The following is a 19,727-nucleotide window of genomic DNA, read 5'->3' as shown; positions in this document are numbered from 1 at the left end:
GGGGAAAAGAGCTGAACAGTTCTTCTGAGAGCCTTGTTGATTATGGCATTTGTACATGTGTGATTTGCATTTTGTATTTCTGCTGGCATTAACCTAGCACTTTGTTTGATATATAAAGCACACATTTTATTCTGAAAAAGGCTGTCTTCATAAACCAGTGTCTTGTATTAGTTTGAAACAACAAACATAGTCAAGTTGGCTTCCCACCATTACTGTAGATGGAATTTATAACCTGCATGTTCCCTGATTAATTGTGTGAAGTGATATGCTTCCATAACTGGGGGTGTAGGTTTCAAGGTGCTAGACAGGCAGAATTTTACCCCAGCATGTTGCTGCCTCTAATTCTGGAGTCCAATGATGACCAAAGTGATCTGGAGATGGAGGATAGGATCAGTCAAATATGGGTTCTGTCCTACAAATTTGCAGCCTTCTAACACATGACATCTTCCCAGATGATGGTCTCAAAGCATTGTCTATTTATTTATTTATTTATTTATTTATTTATTTATTTATTTATTTATTTATTTTCAAAATTATTGGGAAATAGGGAAGGAATACAAAAGGTAAAGGGCAGTGGAAGGGGTGGGAAAAGGGTTTTGAGTATAAGAGAACATCAGATATATAATCATTCAATCTTTTCATACCAAGTATATAAACATATAATCTATTCATATTCCAGTAAAAGCTCATCTTTCTTCTTCTTCTTCTTCTTCTTCTTCTTCTTCTTCTTCTTCTTCTTCTTCTTCTTCTCCTCCTCCTCCTCCTCCTCCTCCTCCTCCTCCTCCTCCTCCTCCTCCTCCTCCTCCTCCTCCTCCTCCTCCTCCTCCTCCTCCTCCTCCTCCTCCTCCTCCTCCTCCTCCTCCTCCTTCTTTTCCTTCTTCTTCTTCTTCTTCTTCTTCTAACTGTTTTGTCTATGTATTTACCCCTTTAGCTTTCAACTTACACTTATAACACAGCTTAAGTCTAAGTTATTCCAACACCATCAGAACACCAAGGCCAATTGTGAGGTGTATCCCCTCTTTCACCCTCCTTTTGTCTTGAGAGTATGCTCGACAGGCCTGGAATAGTATAGATTCTGCTCACTTCCCCCTTTTTCTCCATGTGTTTCTTTTGTTTCTGTGACTCTGTTTTCTTCCATATTTTGGAGGGGGAAACAACACCTAAAGCAATAGTTCGCTTTTCAGCCTCAGTTTTCCTAGCTGCTATAGCTACGTAGCTTACTGGGTGAGACACCATCCCCTTTATATTATCTGGCATTACCATCAATACATCCGGTTCTGGCATTTCTTTTAGATGTAATTTAACCTCTGCTATTTTCTCTTCCTTAGCGTCTTTAATTACATCTTGCATCTGGTCAAGATAATAATTTACCTGCGTAAATTCTTTCAACACTGTCATTTGAAAGGAGATTTTCCACTCTAGCCATTGATCCCTGATTTTCCCAGGTAGAGGTTCCATTTTTCCAGTATATCTGATCTATATATACAAAATACTCTTCAGTTTCCACTATTTTATCCCTCACTTGGAATTCCCTCTCCCCTTTGTCCAAATATACATAATATATAGATCAACCTCGAGTCCAATATTTCACATTACAATTATTACAGTGTTAACAGTAAAATAGCAGGCACACTCAAACAAGAAATGGAATTTAAAACATGAATCTCTCAAGTGTCTTTGCAGTACAATCCCTTTTCTCGTCGCCAACCTCCAGACCGGTTGTTTCTTCTTTTCTCTTCTCAAAGTTTATTGTTACCTTCACCTGGCAAGACTGTATTTTCAGAGTGTCATTTATCAAAATACTCAGTTCAGTTCAAGCCATATGGCTCTCAGTTTACAGCTCACAGTCTGTTTTTTTTTTACTTCCAAAGGCTTCTTTCTCCTCCCCCAAAAAAGGGAGGTCCAGCAATCCAAGTCCCAGCAAATGTATTATCCACAGGAAACAGTCCTACACAGTCTAAAAATATATATCCAAAAGGAGAAGAGGTCCAAAGTGAACAGCTTACAGCAGAATTTATTCTTTCAAAGCGTGTCCAGTGTTAATTCTCCAGGAGTTTTCTTTTCTTTAATAGAGACACGAGCTATTTCTGCCTGACTGTTCCCTTAAATCAACTCGACCTTGAATCAGCTAAATACGCCGCTCCTTATCTCATTTCGGTCATAAATTTTCACACAATCACTTGTTCTTCATTTTAATGGGGTTTTTTTCATAGAACAAGGGCTTCCACTTACTTTGTTATCTATTTTCGCCGTGCTTCTTGTTCTCTTATTCTCGCCGAACGGAGCTGTTTTGGCTGATTGCCAGAAATGGCGCCCGTCTTCAGTCCGTGCTCATGTGAATTTCCAGAAGAAAGAAAAATCGAGTTGCTGCCCAATCTTCTAGCTTCTGTAGCTCACCAACTGCTGCAGAAGGGTCTCTCCTGACCCCCACTCGGTTCCCCCATTTCTAGGGGGATCCCAGACCGAAGTGGTTCTAGCTTCTCAGGGAGCTGTTCCCAAGAGCTGCTAGCTTCACCAGGACATACGTAGCTCCTCCTCCCATGTTATAGTCGTCTCAAAGCATTGTCATGGTGTCTTTTGACACAAGCGCTTTAAAGTCAATAGTTTCTATGTCTGGTTATAGTGTTTTGTCTTCCCGTTTCAGTGAAGTTCCAGCTGGTCTTGACAGAGAGACTGTCCACATTGGCATACGGATGTGATATATAGATCACTGAAGGCATGGTTTGGGTCAGGGGGAAAAGTGTTTCTATTTAGAACAACCCTTCTTTCTTCTTTAAGAATTATCTTGCACCTTTCTGACCCAACAGTAGGGCATTCATTCTTTTTGGCACACTCATTGTTTAGCCAGGAGAAAGCAACCTTCAGTAGCCTTAGCTTCCAAGTTCTGGCAGTCTTGCTTTCAACATTGTGGCTGCAGAACAAAGGAGGCAGGGAGGGAGAAGGGAGAAAATGGAGTGGTGCAAACAAAGGGAGAGAGGAGCAATGAAAAAATTAAAATTTCACTTTCCCTGACCCTCCCCAGATGGCCAGGGGAAGCATTTAATTGACAGCTGATCAGGCTGCAACGGGTCTTTTGTTGTTTGGATACGAGGAGCATGCCAAATGGTACATGATTTCTCCCCCTGATCTCAACAGATCCTTTGTATCCTAGTCCACCCACACCGAAATGGCAATCTGGACAGGCCCACAGATGTGAGCAATACAGCAGGCTGGTTTTCTTTTTCCTTTCCTTTATTACTTTCTTTCTTGGTTTTTTGAATTGTATTGATTACTCAAATCACAGAACCCTAACAGTATGTACTTGGATTCTCAGATAGGGTACAAATCATCCATCTTTGTTCCAGGTGAGATAAACATGGTTTGGTCTGCATTACTTTGTGCCTTTCTGACTCCAGTATGAGCAATAGGATTAGTATCATGAAGCATTTTGATTAAGACATAATGATGAAAGCTCATGTTATATAAGTGATTCTCTCACTGGTTATATGCTTCCACTTTTTTTAAAGAACTGCATATGATACAATATCCAATGTAGATTTTTAGGCCACCCAAGAAGCACTAATATTGGTGCCAAAGGGATGAAAGAAGATGTCAATTATTTCTTTTCTCTGATGTTAGGATATCATGTTCCCTTCCCATAGCTGGTTCTTCTTTCTTTGCATCTTTAAGAACCTTGAACTCATTAATAATTTCTCATCAACATAATTCATGATGTGAGCAACATGCTTACATAGCAGTCTATATGACCTACTTTTCAAATTGGCTTGTTTTAATATCTCTCTCATGGCTAGGTGTTACAGACACACTAGCATTTCAGACACATGTTGCTTCCACTTGGGCACAGCATAAAGCAGCTACTCTAATTTCTATAATGGTAATAACACTTTGTTGAAACTTCCACATTATATAAATTTCAGTGGCATATTTGCAGCACCCACAGAAAAGCTCTGCTTCATGCAAATTATGGTGCAAGCATGTTTAACTCATCCACAAACTGAATCAATTATCTACTTGCATCCATAGTGCAATTGCATACAGACTGTCATTTGAAATCGCCCCAACCTGAAAAAAGATGAAAAAATGGCACAGTATAGGCTTATATTGGCACATAGCTTGATGTTGAGACCCTTGGGGGGCAGACTCAATCAATGATTAATTTAATTAGGCAGTCCCCATTTTAAAAATGGACTTACTCTCTCCCTCCTTTTTTTCAATAGAAGCAGTAATGATGAACAAATAATGCAAACTAAGTTTGAGGATGCAGATATGTTCATTGATGCTCGGTTGCAAGAGACCCTGGCTGCACTGGACAAAGATCTAGCAGGTAGGTTGTATTGAACCTGAATGCTTATGGTGCAAAAAGAATAAAAGCAGGAAGCCAGTATGACAATCCATCAGGTAGGCAGGTTAGACAACAAACAAAACTAGAGGTTTAAACGAGGTAGTAGAATACTGTAACACAAACCCTATCCTTATAGCAGCATGTGATACCATGCCTCATTATGCAGTCCCACTTATGCAATCATGGGAAAAATTATTGGCATCCTTGCAATTCTGTCAGAAAATGCAACCATTCTCTCAGAAAATGGTTGCAGTTGCAAATGTTTTGGTACTCACATGCTCATTTCTTTGGTTTGCATTGGAACAACTCAAAGAAGAAGAAGAAGAAGAAGAAAAGTCGACTCTGATACAATCCCACACAGAAACCCCAAAGTGCACTGGCCAAAATTATTGTCACCCTTAACTTAATGTTTGGAAAAAAATTACTGAACTCAATCGCTTCCTGTAACCATGAATGAGTTTCTTACATCTCTCTGCTGGAATTTTGGACCACTCTTCTTTTGTATACTGCTCCAGGGCCTTCACATTTGAAGGATGCCTTCTCCCAACTGCTGTTTTGAGATCTCCCCACAGGTTTTCTATAGGATTCAGATCTGGACTCATTGCTGGCTATTTCAGAACTCTCCAGTGCTTTGTTTCTGAGTGCTTTTTGAAGTGTGTTTCAGGCCATTGTCCTGCTGGAAGACTCATGGCCTCTGGTGGAGATGCAGCTTTCTGACACTGGCCACTACATTGTGCCCCAGCAAACCACCCCAAAACATCTTGGAACCTCCACCGTGTTTGACTGTAGGGACTGTGCTCTTTCTTTGAATACCTCATTTCTTTTTCTGTAAACAGTACCATGATGTCCTTTACCAAAAAGCTCTACTTTTGTCTCATCTGTCCACAATACATTCTCCCAGAAGGACTATGGTTTTGTCACATACGTTTTGGCATACTCCAGTCTTGCTTTTTTATGCCTTTGTGTCAGCAATGGTGTCCTTCTGGGTCTCCTTCCATAGTGTCCCTTTTCATTCAGATGGTGACGGATAGTGTGAGTTGACACTGTTGTACCCTGTGTCTGCAGATAGGCTTGAATGTGTTGGGAAATTAATCTGGGTTCTGTATCCACCATTCGAACAACCCTTCGTTGTAATTTTTCAGGGATTTTGCTCTTCCATCCACAGAGGTTAGCTACAATGCCATGGGCTATAAACCTCTTGATGATATTGCGCACAGTGGACTCAGGAACATTAAGATCTCTGGAAATGGACTTGTAGCCTTGAGATTGTCAATGTTTTTCCACTTTTTTTGTCTCAAATCCACAGACAACTCTTTACACTTCATTCTTTTCTCCATGCTCAGTGTCACACACAACACAAAGGTTGAGTCAAACTTTCTCCATTTTAACTGGTTGCAAGTATGATTACTATATTGCCTACACCTCTTACTTGTGACAGGTGTGTCTAAATACAAATTAAAGGAGTAACTCATGCTTGAAAAGCAATTATTTCTTATAATTTAGACAGGGTGCCAATAATTTTGGCCAGTGCATTTTTGGGTTTCTTTGTGGGATTGTATCAGATTTGACTTCTGTTTTTTTATGTTGTTCTAACGCAAACCAAAGAAATGAACATGTGAGTACCAAAACAATTTTCTGAGAGAAGGGTTGCATTTTCTGACAGAATTGCAAGGGTGCCAATATTTTTGGCCATGACTGTATACATAGCCCAGATTTACCACTTTGATACATGCATATGCTACTGTGCTCACACTGTAAATATTATAAGGGCATAATTAGAAATTGGAACAAGCCAATGGATTTCTTGGTAGATTCATTAATTCTCGTCATTATGTTGTAAGGATATCCAGTTCAGCATGACGAATTAAGAATAGTACCACTGGATAACAAAGTTGTCCATTAACATACCTTTACTGGAGCTGTGTAGCTTAAGAAATTCTGTCCGTTGTGTTTTTTTTAAGTAACAGAATACTACTGTCTACAGCTATGTTGAACATGCTTTTTCTGCATGTGAATTGCAAGTAAGAGAGAGAGTTCTATAATGGTGTGCCATAAAAATCCACCTATCCATATCTAGGACATGTTTAGTATTCCATGTTGCAAACAAATACAAGTGTTTCTTGTATATCTCAAAACTATTGGAGAGCCTGTGTACATGCGCTTTCCTTGTCTTGATTTATGTGAAGGCATAGTGTGCAAACATGCAGTGCACACATTTTGTTTTCTTGAGCATTATTGCTGTCTCATTTTTTGGAGTACTACCAGGAATACAAATTGCTGGGGCAGTAAATCATATAGATGACTCATTGTTGTGTTATATTTTAATGGGTGACCAGATACAGGAGTTGCGCTGTTTGTCTGGGCCCAATGCAAAGTAAGCAAGAGGCATCTGTGAGAAAGTTTGGCATGAATGTATGTAAGTAAAACAGAACTAAAAAGACTATGGCAAAATTCAGAGAGCCATTTGTCCAGAGTGGAACTGTTTTCCCATGTTTGTAGCACTCTCTTACATTGCATAGCAAGAAACTTTTGCAACATTTCACCGGTAGCTTCTGATATTTTAAAGGGTTTGCTTTTCAGACAAGCATTTACAACAGATACATTCCAGTGGTAGTTTTATCAATGTACTTATTTTTATTTTAACTTTTTATATTTGGTTGTTTTAATTAATTGTATGTCATTCCAAATCTTCTGATTATTATTTCTATGAGTAAGTAACTCAATCAATATTTTTGCAGCAATGGAAGGCATACATGACAATTCCGAAAGTGGATCTCTCTCTAGTGAAATGAATGAAGCATTCAGTCCTCTTCCTCAGAATGCTGAAGCTGACTTAGCTGGTTCACTCCCTGTGCCAGTGACAATCATAGATGAAGTTCTAGAAGGTGATCTCACAATATCCTGCAACAGAGAAGGGGAGAGTTTGTTGTCCAGGATAGAGGCTAATGAAGATATTTCAGTTCAGTCCAATAGCCTAGGGGAGCTGCACAACAAAAACAATAATATAGCTGATGAATTGTCCTGTTTATCCAAGAACTTGTCACAGCAGCAGATACCTTATGAAGACCTTAGGCATCAAGTTGAAGAACAGCAAAAAAATGAATCTGAGACTCATGTATCCACGTGTGAAAAAAATAACAAGCAGGATGCAGTTCTGGAAATAATTTCCAAAAATGAGGAAATAATTTCTGAAAATGATTCTCAAGAATCTAAAACAAAGATGATTACATCTGACATCAATTTTACGTGTGAAACGGACAGAAGAGAAGAGAAAGTAAAGCAAATGAATGTGGAGAATACCAAAGATGAACTTCTAAGACAAATTAAAACAGAATTGGAATTCAGGAATGCATCAGCCAAAAGTCCCGAAGAGAAGGAAGGATCCCTGTCAGCATCTCTGTGGACTCATCGTATTCACAATGGAATTACAAATTATGAAAATAAACTTGGCCTGAGAACTTTTAAAGTTGTTCCTCACAAACCTGAGGTGAAATATTTTGAAAGGGATGCATCCCTCTCTACTGGTGCCATTAAAATAGATGAGCTAGGCAACCTGGTGACTCCGAATGCTGGTGGTATTAGAAACATCATTGTAAATAGCACAACCTCAGATGAAACAGAGGAAACTCTGATTGAAAGAGCCAAAGCATACTGGAGGTCAAATTCTATGGAAAAGCAATTGGAGGAACCCCCAATAAGCCATCACACTAAAACAGTGGTCAGCACCCATTCCAAAAACCTCACTAAAATATCCCAAACAAAGCCTGAAAGCCTTACAAGCATGAAAGCATTGTCACCACTAGCTGCTTCTGGTGGAACTGAAAATAAAACTGTGTTTCAAAAAAGAAAGCCAGGTATTCAAGTCACACAGTCTTCAGTGAAAACATTTACAGCTCCAGCGGTCAACACAGATAAGATGGAGTTCTCGTTTCAGAAACCTCGAAGGAGAACATCAAGCTACTATGTAGCCTCTGCCATTGCAAAATGCATTGATATATCCCAGGTTAAGAAAAACCAAGAAAGATGTGACAAAGAAGAGAATAATAATGAAAAAGGAGTAAAAACTGAAACAGATCCACTTTCCAAAAGAAGTATTGTCATGACCAGGACTGGCCTTGTAGAAACACAGCCAAAAAAATTAGAAGAGTCTTCTAGTTTTCTCAGCTGCAGTAAAAACACATCAAATATATTACCACTTGGTGCTCATTTCAGAAATAACACTGCCAACATCAAATCACCAGATCAAACCGAACCTACTAATTGCTACCGTGAGCCACATCATGGAACATCTTCTAAAGACAGTGTCATTGCAGAAGGGGAGCACTATTGTAGTTCAAAACAAAATGTAATTGTAAGAGAGATACCTTTTTTACCTAATCAAAAGAAGGAGCAGATTGATCCTTTTAGCTCTCCTTTTTTTCTTAAATCATCTAATGTTCACTCATCTTCCATCAGTTTTAGTTCCTCTGTAAAATCAGCTGGAGAGTATTCTTTTAATAGGAGAACATCAGCTGGTACACTTACAGTTAATCACATGTCTTCAAAAAAAGATGAGAAACATGATGATACACCTGCAAAGAATGAACCAGAATCTAATATCAAAGACAATAGTATTTACAATGTTTTTGGGCCCCAAAAAAAGTTTAAACCAGTCATCCAGAAGCCCCTTCCAAAAGATTCATCACTCCATAGTGCATTAATGGCAGCGATTCAGTCTGCAGGAGGAAGAGAAAAACTTCAAAAGGTAAAATAACTTGATTGAAGGCAACTTTGAATGGTAGAGGAAGCCTCATCCCACCCCTTGCCTAGCTGCAGTCATAAAAATTATTGTAATATCTGAAAAAGTGTTTCAGCCACTTTAAAAATGCTGAGCACTGTATTTTTACCTTAGCGGACATCATGGTTTATAACACTTTATAATGAGATGTGGCACACATCTCATTTTTTTAAAAAAAATTATTACAACAAATCAAGCTAGTAGTCAGTTGTGTGTGTATTGCATGTTGTTATGTAACTGTAATAACAGCTGAACGGCATCAGGAGAGGCACTTGATTATGATTACTATAATCTTGTCCTTGTAGAGGTAGCACTGTAGAACACTGTAGAGATAATAGTGTATGATGCATGAAGAGATCTAGTCAGATATGTTAATAGAATATTTTAACTGGCATCGCTTTATTTTGTAGGACATATATGGTGAGTCAGCTCTCTTTATCTCTGATCAACACTGTGATCAGTCTTCCACATGGACAACTCTAGAACAGAAGTCTTATTTAATTTTCAGTGTCTTTATGTTGTGTAAATGCTAGAGTCAGGCCAGTTTCTAAGAGAATGATCTTTCAGATACTAAAATTACCGAACTGTGCAAACCTCAAATGAAAAGGAGTTCTGTTTGTGCGTTTTGTCACATGCTAGATTTCACCCAGTGCAGGAAATGAAACTCAGAAGAAGCCATTGTTAACAGAACCAGAGAATGAACGCTCTGCACTTCTGGCGGCTATTAGAGGTCACAGTGGAACCTCAAAGTTGAGAAAGGTAAGGATAGGATATCAGTATCCCTTCAGCAGCTTGATCATAGTTTGCTCTCCATTATATCTGTGCCTGGAAATAGTGTAAATGAAGTTGTGGTCCAATGAGAAAGTGCTCAGGAAAAAAAATCAAACCAGTGTCATAAAATGGTTTGTATTACATCATTTGGTTAGGATCAAAAATTGGCCGGGCTTATGGCCGGGTTTATGACATGACTGAACAACTAAACAACAACATCAAAAGATCTTAAGAATTGGGAAGCTTCCTTTCTCCCTAAAGAAAAGAGGATTGGCGTTGATCATGCTAAACAGTATTGCCTGAGGTGCAGTGTGGTTGCCCCCCATGCAAGGATCTCTACAAAGTGACATAATATATCTCAACATGATACTGTTTAGCAGAATCCAGACTGATCCAGGTCAGGAGAATTCAACTGACTAGTTTCACCCTGAGTAGTGGTTCACATGTTGTAGAGAGGATAAACTGAGTTTGCTATGAAGTATAGCTTCAGTAGGTACTAGCAGTCAATCACTTTCTCCTGATATGTAGTATACTTATATGATAGATACTTTTTGAAAAGTGAATAAATAAAGCATGTGAAACAGCCTAGGGCTATTAATAGCAATGGCTCATTTGAAGGACACCTTTGTGTCAATGCTTGCTGCATCTCTGCTTCAGCAGTGACTGGTCAAAGCAAGAGCATGAGGCATAATTCCATGAAGTATATTCATGCATCCTTGTACGCTTTGGGGTAGCCCTGTTGATTCTGTCACAGCAAAACTGACAGCAAAACTCCTCGACTCTGGAATAGTCTCCCATCAGAGATCTGCCCGGCACCCTTGCTGGGTGTTTTTAAGAGCCAGCTTAAGACCTGGCTCTTTAGGCAGGCCTTGCCTCCTGTCAATACTTGATCTTTACTTTTCTATTTTAATTTTCATCTATACTTTTTCCATCTTGAATGATGTTAATATTACTGATTTAAATTGTTGTTTTTAATTGTTTTATGATATTCTTATTGTAAGTCGCCCAGAGTAGACGTGGTCTAAATGGGCGGGATATAACTTTAATAAACAAACAAACACCTTAAGGCAGAGGAAGGCTAAGTATGACTGACAATGCTGCCCAACCCGGGACCTTTTCTGCTCCCTGAGGCCACCTCAGAATCTCTCAAGCCACATTTTTAAATAAATGAAAAAGTGGGATGTTCTGTTCCTGGAGTCCTCTAGGTATTTTAATTTAAAAAAAAAACACCCTGCAGTTAACCACCTGGGCACTTCCTGTTTAGAGTTGTTCTTTCCTTTCCTTTTTTATTTTGTATAGGCCATGATGGTGCTGGAAGTGAAAATATGGATGCCAAGCAAGCTAAAATTGCCCAAATATGCTTGAATGGTTCTAATCTATCTCTGATTAACTTGTTATTCTTGCATGCCGTACTAACCTTGCTCATATCAGAGTTGTCCCAATATACAATATAGACAGTATAGTTCACATGATGGACTGTTAAGTTTACATGAACATTGGAATCAATTTGATGCTGATTTTGCAAGATTCCATGCTTTTCTTGTTCCTTTTTTGGAGTTGTCACTCACTGGTCCCTTCAACTCTGGCTCCTCATTCTAGTGACGATGAATTATTTAGGTCCCCTAATGCATCATATTAATTCCAGAACACAAGTGGTCACTTTCCATTTAATATAACAGTCCAATGGGAGCAATAGGGTTTTTTGTGCCAAAAGCAATTCCAGGATACTTGAGTTCCAATTAATAAAGGCTGGATTTCTGAGGTTGCTTCAAAGCCAAATCTTTGGTCCTAATAATCAGGTGTGGTTTTTTTGTTTTGTTTTTGTTTTGTTTTGTTTTATTTTTGAGTGATGTGAGAGAGCAGGAACAGATTTCGGTCTTAATGGACAAACAAAATCTGCTCGAAATTTTATTTCAGCAGAGCAAGCCAAAATTGTTCAAGAAAGCAGAGTCTAAAATATGCATCCAATATCAAATATTCATTCTTGTATTCTTCCTACTATTAAGAAACTCCTGTCTCCTCTCCCAATTTTCTCATGTAGGTCTCCTCTTCTGCTTCTGAAGAGCTGCAGAGGTTTCGAAGTGCAGAATCAGCCTTGCAAAACAGACAGGCCTCTGCAACGGACATGGGTTATAATCAACCACCACCTCCTCCACCACCACCTCCTCCACCCTCACCTCCTTCTCAGCTGACATCGAAAGCTCCCAAATTCTTTGCAAATAAAATAAGAGACAGCCCAGGGGATACAAGGCAGGCCCTAATGGAAGAGATCCGCTCAGGCACTGGGGCTGCACGTTTAAAAAAGGTAAACTGATTCTTTGAGGGAGAAATGCTATAAATGTAGGAAGGGGTGTGGGTTGTAGCCAACTACAGTGGACCCTTGACTTACAGACGGCTTGACTTACAGACTTTTTGAGTTACAGACTTCTCTGGCCGCAAAATTTAGGTTTGACTTACAGCCTGAGAATTGACTTACAGACCAGAAAAAAACAAAAATGGAACAAAAATGGCCTGTTACGGGATTAATCGGTTTTCAATGCACTGTAGGTCAATGGAGACTTGACCTACAGACTTTTTGACTTGAGAACTGCCTTCCAATATGGATTAAGTTCTCAAGTCAAGACCCCACTGTACAAGATGCAGATTCAGGAAGCAGAAGGTGGGCACAAGATATATATCACAGCAGATATAACCTTACATTAGAACTAGATTTAGGACTAGGTGTGGGGCATCAGTCTAAGTAAGTGTGATTTTTGTAAAAAAATCTGTCATAAACAGAAAATTCTCGGGAGAAAATGGGACTGAAACAAAAGAGTTCATTCATACTCTGGTTTCTCTTCAGATCATATAAATCTTTCACCTTTTACATTCATGCATTACATTGTACAGTAGTCTTACAGTACATTGATATTAGGCTTCATTTTCTCATATCAGTCAGAAGCAGTTCTTTAAAATTACATAGCATAAACTGATGTATATTAGATCCTGTATGTACTGTTTTCCGCCCTTTCTATGATAGGAGGATTGCTTTTTGTGGACCAGCTCTTAGGGCCAGTTCAGTTCTTACGACTTCTACTGCTGCATTGAAATTAGGAGGGCATCTTGAATATGCTTCACATATAGTGCACTACAAATACTACCTCCTCCACAATGAAATGTTTTGATGGGGAGGAAGTAACATCAGAATCTGCTCCCATTTTTATTTATACTGGAGTTATTTATACTGGAATCTCCAGAGTAGACTTGCTGATGGGTGTAAGGGTAGATTATACCTAACTGACAGAGTGCTGGCTTGGTGAGCATGAAGCCTAGATTTGATTGCAAGCCTCAGCAGTACAAGGACAATTTCTGCCAAAGACCTTAAAGAAGGTAGCTTTGAGATCTGACCTACAAAATGCTGATTCTATCAGTAGGTCTGATTCAGTGAGATTCTGAGTTCTAGCAAGCATAATATGTAAGACATAGTTTATGGTTTGTAGCAGGCAGCATATATAAGAAAATAATATAAAACTTTCAGTAACTTAGCTCAGAATAAAGCTAGTCAAACCTGTAGAAATAACTGATTTCTCTCTGAGATTAACAAAGTTCTTCCAGTAGGAGTTAAAATTTAGTATCTTAATATGACCTTTTATGTGTTTGCAAATGCAGATGGAATATGCCCATCTCAGGCCTGAACAGAAACTTGCAAAAAAATTAAAAGGGGGGAAAATAACTTTATTTGTTTTCCTTTTGGAAGAAAAACAAATTCACAAAACAAATATACAGCCTTCAGGAGATTTTGCAACAAAGTGCAAAGTACAGAAATGATTAGACATTAAAAAAGAAATCAGTAGTTTGGGGAACTTCACAGTTCATTATGGAAAATATTTTGTTCTAAGACTATTAGTAGTAGTTACGTTTCCTGCTCAGCATATTCTTCTTTTGTATATTTTATCTCAGCTGTAAGTAAAATATGGGTCAAAATCCTTTTGCGTAGCTTTGCAAATAGCATAACTAGAGGCAAATTGTCCCAAGTTAAGGAATCACTCTAGACTCTATCAGTTGCATATCAAGTCATACAACCTAGTATTAAACTGAAGGTCTACAGTGATTCCTAACATGGGATAATTTGCTTGTAAAAGTTGCACAATTTGTCCTATGGCAAATGGTGTAACTAGGTATGAGGACTGTGGTCCCCAGTAATGCTATCTTGATAGCTATAATCAAAAGGGTTTTAAAAATTCAGCAGAGGGAATTTGCCCTTAATATTTTATTCTTTCTGACATTTGATCTTCTTTGCCCATTAGATAATTTATGCATTTAAATATTTAAACTCTGTACTCTTAAGTGGTAGAAGAGTCCATTTTCAGCAACAGAAAAAGGGATGGAATATTGTTTAAAATAAGTTGGAGAGAAGGCATAAAAACTGTCCATAGATGGATGCTTTTTTATTAAGTATTTTTACTACACCTCTGGTCAACAGTCTAGTCAGGGCAAGGATAAATTTGATCAAAAAGTAGAGGTAACAGTATACGTACCAAGGTGAATAAGTATTAAAACCTTGTTTTAGATGGAGGTGTATGCAAATGTTTATAAAATATAAAACGGTGGGATTAGAAAAAAGCCAGAATGGAATGGAACCGGGTTGAATGGGGACTTTTTTACAAATAAAAGTTGAAGCCAAAAATAGTAGGATGCAATGGAAAACATCAAAACAATATTTTTGATCTCAAACCTAAAAAAATATTATTTATTCATTAAACCTGTATATTGCCCAAAACCTGCTGGAATGGAACACAATGGCCCAGAACAGCTGTAGGATAATAAAGCCAAATTCATGCCACATGTGTTATTAGATAAAAGAAAGACAGCAAGTCACAAATCATCCTCAGGAGCAACATTCCAGTACTTGTTCTGGGCAGAAAATTGATATTGTGAAAAACAACCCAGAACAGTGACTTCTGAGTAGGGCAGGCCAGCCAAATTCACCCATCCCATCCGACTATGGAATCTGATGCAACCAGCCACAAAACGCCCACAGGAACAATATGCCAGTACCTCTTCCAGGCAGAAAATATTGCAAAAATCAGCCCAGAATGACTTCTGAGTAGGACAGCTCAAGGAAAATCACCCATGGTAGAATTAAAACGAAACAAAGCATAAACAGTTTGAAGGCATAGAACAACAGTATTCCCTCTCAGTTTTCTCTTCTCCAGGCTAAGCCAAAGTGGTGGGCCTGGAAAGCCTGGCAAAAAGCAGACGGCCACAATCTCTTTTTCTGTAGATGGATCACAGTTCCTTTGGAAGATCAATGTGTTGATATATATTATTCCCGCCCAGTCATAGGTGACTGCTGAATTGGTGTCTGTCCCCAGCTCAGAAGCTGCGGTTCATGGGCCTTTTCAAAAATGTGAAGCTAAGACCCAGAAGAGGCCCTAGAATGTGATTCCTGACTGGTAACATCTGTCTCCTCTACTGCAATGAGATGGGTGAATGTTGGCATGCTGTCCCACTTGGAAATTGCTGGTCTGGGCTACAAGTTTGGTGTCTGGACTGTAATGATTACTGGAGTGTGCTTCCTGATGATGTCTTGTGCATTGTTACATCATTCCCCTCTTATCTGATGTGACATGTGAATATCACTGTTTTGTGCTATTTTGTGCAATATGAAGTTTCAGACTGGATCTGGGGTTGTTTTGTGGCGTTCTGCATAAATTTCTCATCAGGCAGAATGCATGATTTTCATAGGGCTGTCCTGCTCAAAAGTTCTGTTCTAGGCTCTCCTCCCATCTGCGTACAATCTGCCTAGAGTGGATGCAGGAATATTGAATACTGTACGTATTTTGTAGCTGGTTGCACCACATTGCAGTAGTCAGATGGGATGGGTGAATTTGGCCTGCCCTGCTTGGGAGTCACTGTTCCAGGCTGTTTTTCAGAACAGCAGTTTTCTGCAAGGAACAGGTACCAGAATGAAGGCACAGCCAGATTTTGGCAATAAGACGTTAATGGAAGAGTTGATTTTTTTTTTTTTTTAAGATTTGAAATCTAAAATATTGTTCTGATGTCTGCCAGTTGCAGCCCACTATTTTTGCACAAATTTTTATTAAGTTTCTATTCCGTCCTCTTCCGTTCTGGCTATTACCTAGTCCCTAAAAGTGCTGGTAAAAATAAATGTGATGGCAAGGCTGCCAAAGATGATTTGACTTTAAGACGAAGTACTGATTCTGTTTAGGATTTTGAGATTAAATACCAACGGTCATTTAATATTCTCTAATTGTTATTTCAGGTTCCTCTGCTTGTTTGAATAGCAGCTGCAAGCGCTCAATACCCATTTCTTATTTTTGTACGCTTTCTCATTGATTGGAATGGACACTCGTGGCAAAACAACTCCTAGAAATATATACCTTTTGCTTAGAGGCCAAAATAAGTAATATTTGTGAGCATTTCTCATTCTTAATTGATTCACAGATTGCTACATGGCTTCTGTGCCAAGGATTTGGGAGTTCTCTGCCTCCAAATAAATAAAACTGTGCCAATAAAATGATCCTAATTATGAGATTGAGAAGTTTATGAACACTTCATAGTCCTTCGGAAATACTTACAATTGTTTATGGGGAAAATCAAGCACTTTTGGCGTTTATCTGAAGTAGAGCATTCTTCTGTTTATCACCAGATAAAATAGGTAGCTCTTCTGAATTACTTGGTTGAATTGACTTTTTTTTTTAATGCAAAAGCAGTTAAAATGCTGATGTGCACGGGATATAGGTCTATGAAAATTAATGACTAGAAAAAAATATTATGGTAGATGATTACAGCTTTAAATTGTCCTTTGCTGAAGTCACTGTTTTTTATAGTCAGGCACGTTTAAGATTCTAACTGAGTACTCACTACAGATCCAGAGAGAGTGGGATGCATTTGACAATGTCAGCTAAGAGATACAAAGCACAGAGCACTTCTATCTGCAGATAAGTGATGCCTGAGATACATCATGCCCCCAATATTATATGCTTAGGGTGCAGTGCACCAGGATTGACTCCTGTACACAAGCTCCAGTGAAATGAATGGGAGGGCACTGCACAGTAATGCTTCTGTACAGCTCCCGTTCTTTTCAAGGGGGCTTAACACATGAGAGCGTCTTGTTGAATTGTTCTCTAGTTCAGAAGTGCAATTAAATGACTCTGTATATTGCTTCCCGGGGACTGTTGGTTGCAGTTTATTTCCAAAACTGCCGCTAGTGCTTCTGGATTCCCACTTTTTCCAGTGAGCTTACTTTCATTTAATATATTAGAACTAGACTTAAATTCTCATGTGACAAGAAGCCCAAAGTGTGTTCAGAGGGCATGGGCTTTTTAAAATCTAAAGCACTTCAATAGGTAGTGTATATATACAGCATGTTGAAAATATTTTGTTAAAAGAGGATTAGCATGAAGAATTAATGATAGTCTTTAGTTTTTTACATTTATTGTATGATATTGAAGAGCTCCTAACTGCATCTTTATACATTGGTTTTGTTTAATGATAATTATGGCACTGAACACAGTGACAGTTGATGCTTTAGAGCTAAGATTTTTTTTTCAAGGTACTCTGTGACAATGCTAACCTTTTAAAGTATGTTATTAGCCCTCTGGAGCCAGATGACTGTATATTGTACACTTCAAAATACTAATTTAATTCAGTGCCACAAATAAAACAAATGCAAAGATTCACATGTTTTCCTTGCTTCTATTTTATTCAAATGAAGCAGCAAGAGGTGGTGTTGCCTATGTATGTTTGTAGTTCATCCCACAAGCACACCTGATAAAAGGCTATCAAAGTTCTTGTAATGATGCAAAAACCTGTTTGAAACAGATCACAGAAGAATGACAAAGGTAGGTACTTGGTTTATTTTTGCGTCTTTGTCATACCAATGTGATTTCTATACTACTATATTCTCTCTCCAGTCAAGGGTTGAGGAGAGTTTTAACAGTACAGTTGTAAGCGTAGTTCACTGATAACAGTGCACAGAATTTGTTGCCCTTTCCCCCCAAAGTGCTGCCATGACTTATATCTGTAGGTAATATTAGGCACATGTGCAAAGGGGTGGGGGAGCGCTCACGCCAGTGCTGGCACACATGTGTGTGCACAAAGCTTCTGTGGGGAGGGGAATGTGTGCGGGGGGGGCAGGAGGTCTGTCTCCGCAGCCCAGTCCAACTCAGGCCACGGACCGTCACCAGGCTGCAGACCGGGGGTTGACAACCTCTGTCTTAGGCAATGTAATTGCAGCCTGAATTGCAGTCATTGTTCCTCTTGTCAGCCTCTACTACACATGCTTGCAGCCCCTACAAAACTGACTATCTGCAATTAAAGGGAAAGCAGGTAATGTAAAGGATATTTTTAACATAAGAAAGTGTGTGTGTGTGTGTGTGTTTGTGTGTGTGTGTGTACAATATAACATTTACTTCATTAATTTCATATCTGCTGTATTTGCTAGTTGCTTGCATCTGAACAAGGGGGGCATAAATCAGTTCTATTATTTAAAAGACTATAACTTGAGAACTATTTGATCAAATTTAATTTGATCAGCCTATTTGATCAAATGTGCTAAATTTGGCACAGATCAATACCAGGCTCTTTATTTCAACGGTGTTAAATTTCATCCTGATCTAAAATTCAGTTTGAAAAGTTATAATTTTTTCTTGAGCTGTCCCTGTTTTTTGAACTGCCTCATATAACGTTGTTTTGACTCATCACATAATGATTAGAATTGCATGAACAAAGTGCACCACATACAAGAATGTTATGACGGAACTGCTGATCTGCCTGTAACCTATGCCAGTCAATACTTTGGCCACAACCCCTTAAACCCACTGAACGTTTCAAACACTTTCCAATGAGGGCTTCAAATAGAGCACATAATCTGAGACATGGATTGCCATAATCATGCCACATAGTGATGTGCAGAGGAGAACATTTAGATGTAAAACCAAGCCGGTGGAATGCAATGCAGATTTTCCCCTTCCGTTTTTAAAATAGGACCTAATGGCAGGGTCTGGCAGCAGACAAGAATGAATACGACACTGACAGGGTCTGGCAGGATGCAACAGGAACAAATAGTGCATTGGTGTGGGGACCCCTGGCAGTGAATGGATTAGCATCCCCAGCTACCCAGTGCATTGACTACAAAATAAGTTCTGGGCTATAGTAATTACCATCTTCATTTTCGGATAGTGCCTCTGAGTGACACAATATGCCTGAGCTGAGTCATGGTAACTAGACTTCTTTCTTATTAAGCTGAAACGTTTCGCTACACATCTAAGTAGTTTCTTCAGTTTGAGGAGAGTTGGTAGGAGACCCCTGATATATCCTCCATCTTGGTTTCTCTTCCCCCTCATCTGAATAGGCTCATTAGAAGGACAAAGGACGGGGGTGGGTATTGAGTGAAAATCCCACCTTTACAGTCCTTCTCCAGCCATTGTCATGGGTTTTTAATGGTCATTAACAGTGGTCTTTCTGGTGCATGGGGTCGTAATCATTCTGGGGATGGATGAAAGGGCAGCATGATAAACAGGAGACAGATTATATCTCAGGCCTCCACCCCTGTTGAGTGGGGGGGGGTTCTATATGCACATGAATGGCCTCCCTGACCCCTCTCTCAAACTACCTATCTTCTTGGTCCAAAATGAGTACATCTTGGTCAACCAATGGGTGTCCTTTGTCTTTCAAATGAAGGAACACTGCTGATTGTGGTCCTGAGCCATTGCCCCTCCTGTGCTGGGCCATTCTCCTCTTTTGTGGCTGTTTGGTTTCTCCAATGTGCCGTGCTTTCCTTCTTCCCAACCCCCAGCTGGCTGTCCCACTCACAGGCCTCCGCACATCATC

At 39.2% G+C, this 19,727-nt stretch overlaps 1 protein-coding gene across 14 annotated transcripts in view; it reads left to right on the top strand.

The window, feature by feature from the left end:
- The window catches only part of COBL (cordon-bleu WH2 repeat protein), a 187,648-nt gene extending 170,073 nt beyond the window's left edge, over nucleotides 1-17,575 (top strand). For all 14 annotated transcript variants that reach the window (XM_078377595.1, XM_078377592.1, XM_073003890.2 and 11 more), the window contains 5 exons: nucleotides 4,218-4,324; nucleotides 7,081-9,086; nucleotides 9,759-9,878; nucleotides 11,932-12,195; nucleotides 16,156-17,575. In XM_078377595.1, coding sequence (XP_078233721.1) covers nucleotides 4,218-4,324; nucleotides 7,081-9,086; nucleotides 9,759-9,878; nucleotides 11,932-12,195; nucleotides 16,156-16,173 — 2,515 coding nt within the window. In that variant the 3' untranslated portion in view covers nucleotides 16,174-17,575. The remainder of the gene's footprint in view (nucleotides 1-4,217; nucleotides 4,325-7,080; nucleotides 9,087-9,758; nucleotides 9,879-11,931; nucleotides 12,196-16,155) is intronic.
- The last annotated feature ends 2,152 nt before the right edge of the window (nucleotides 17,576-19,727 follow it).

Source organism: Pogona vitticeps, chromosome 6 (genome assembly GCF_051106095.1).
Source record: "Pogona vitticeps strain Pit_001003342236 chromosome 6, PviZW2.1, whole genome shotgun sequence".
NCBI lineage: Eukaryota > Metazoa > Chordata > Lepidosauria > Squamata > Agamidae > Pogona > Pogona vitticeps.
Note: the sequence above shows the minus strand (reverse complement) of the source record. Positions and strands in the feature narration are given on the sequence as shown.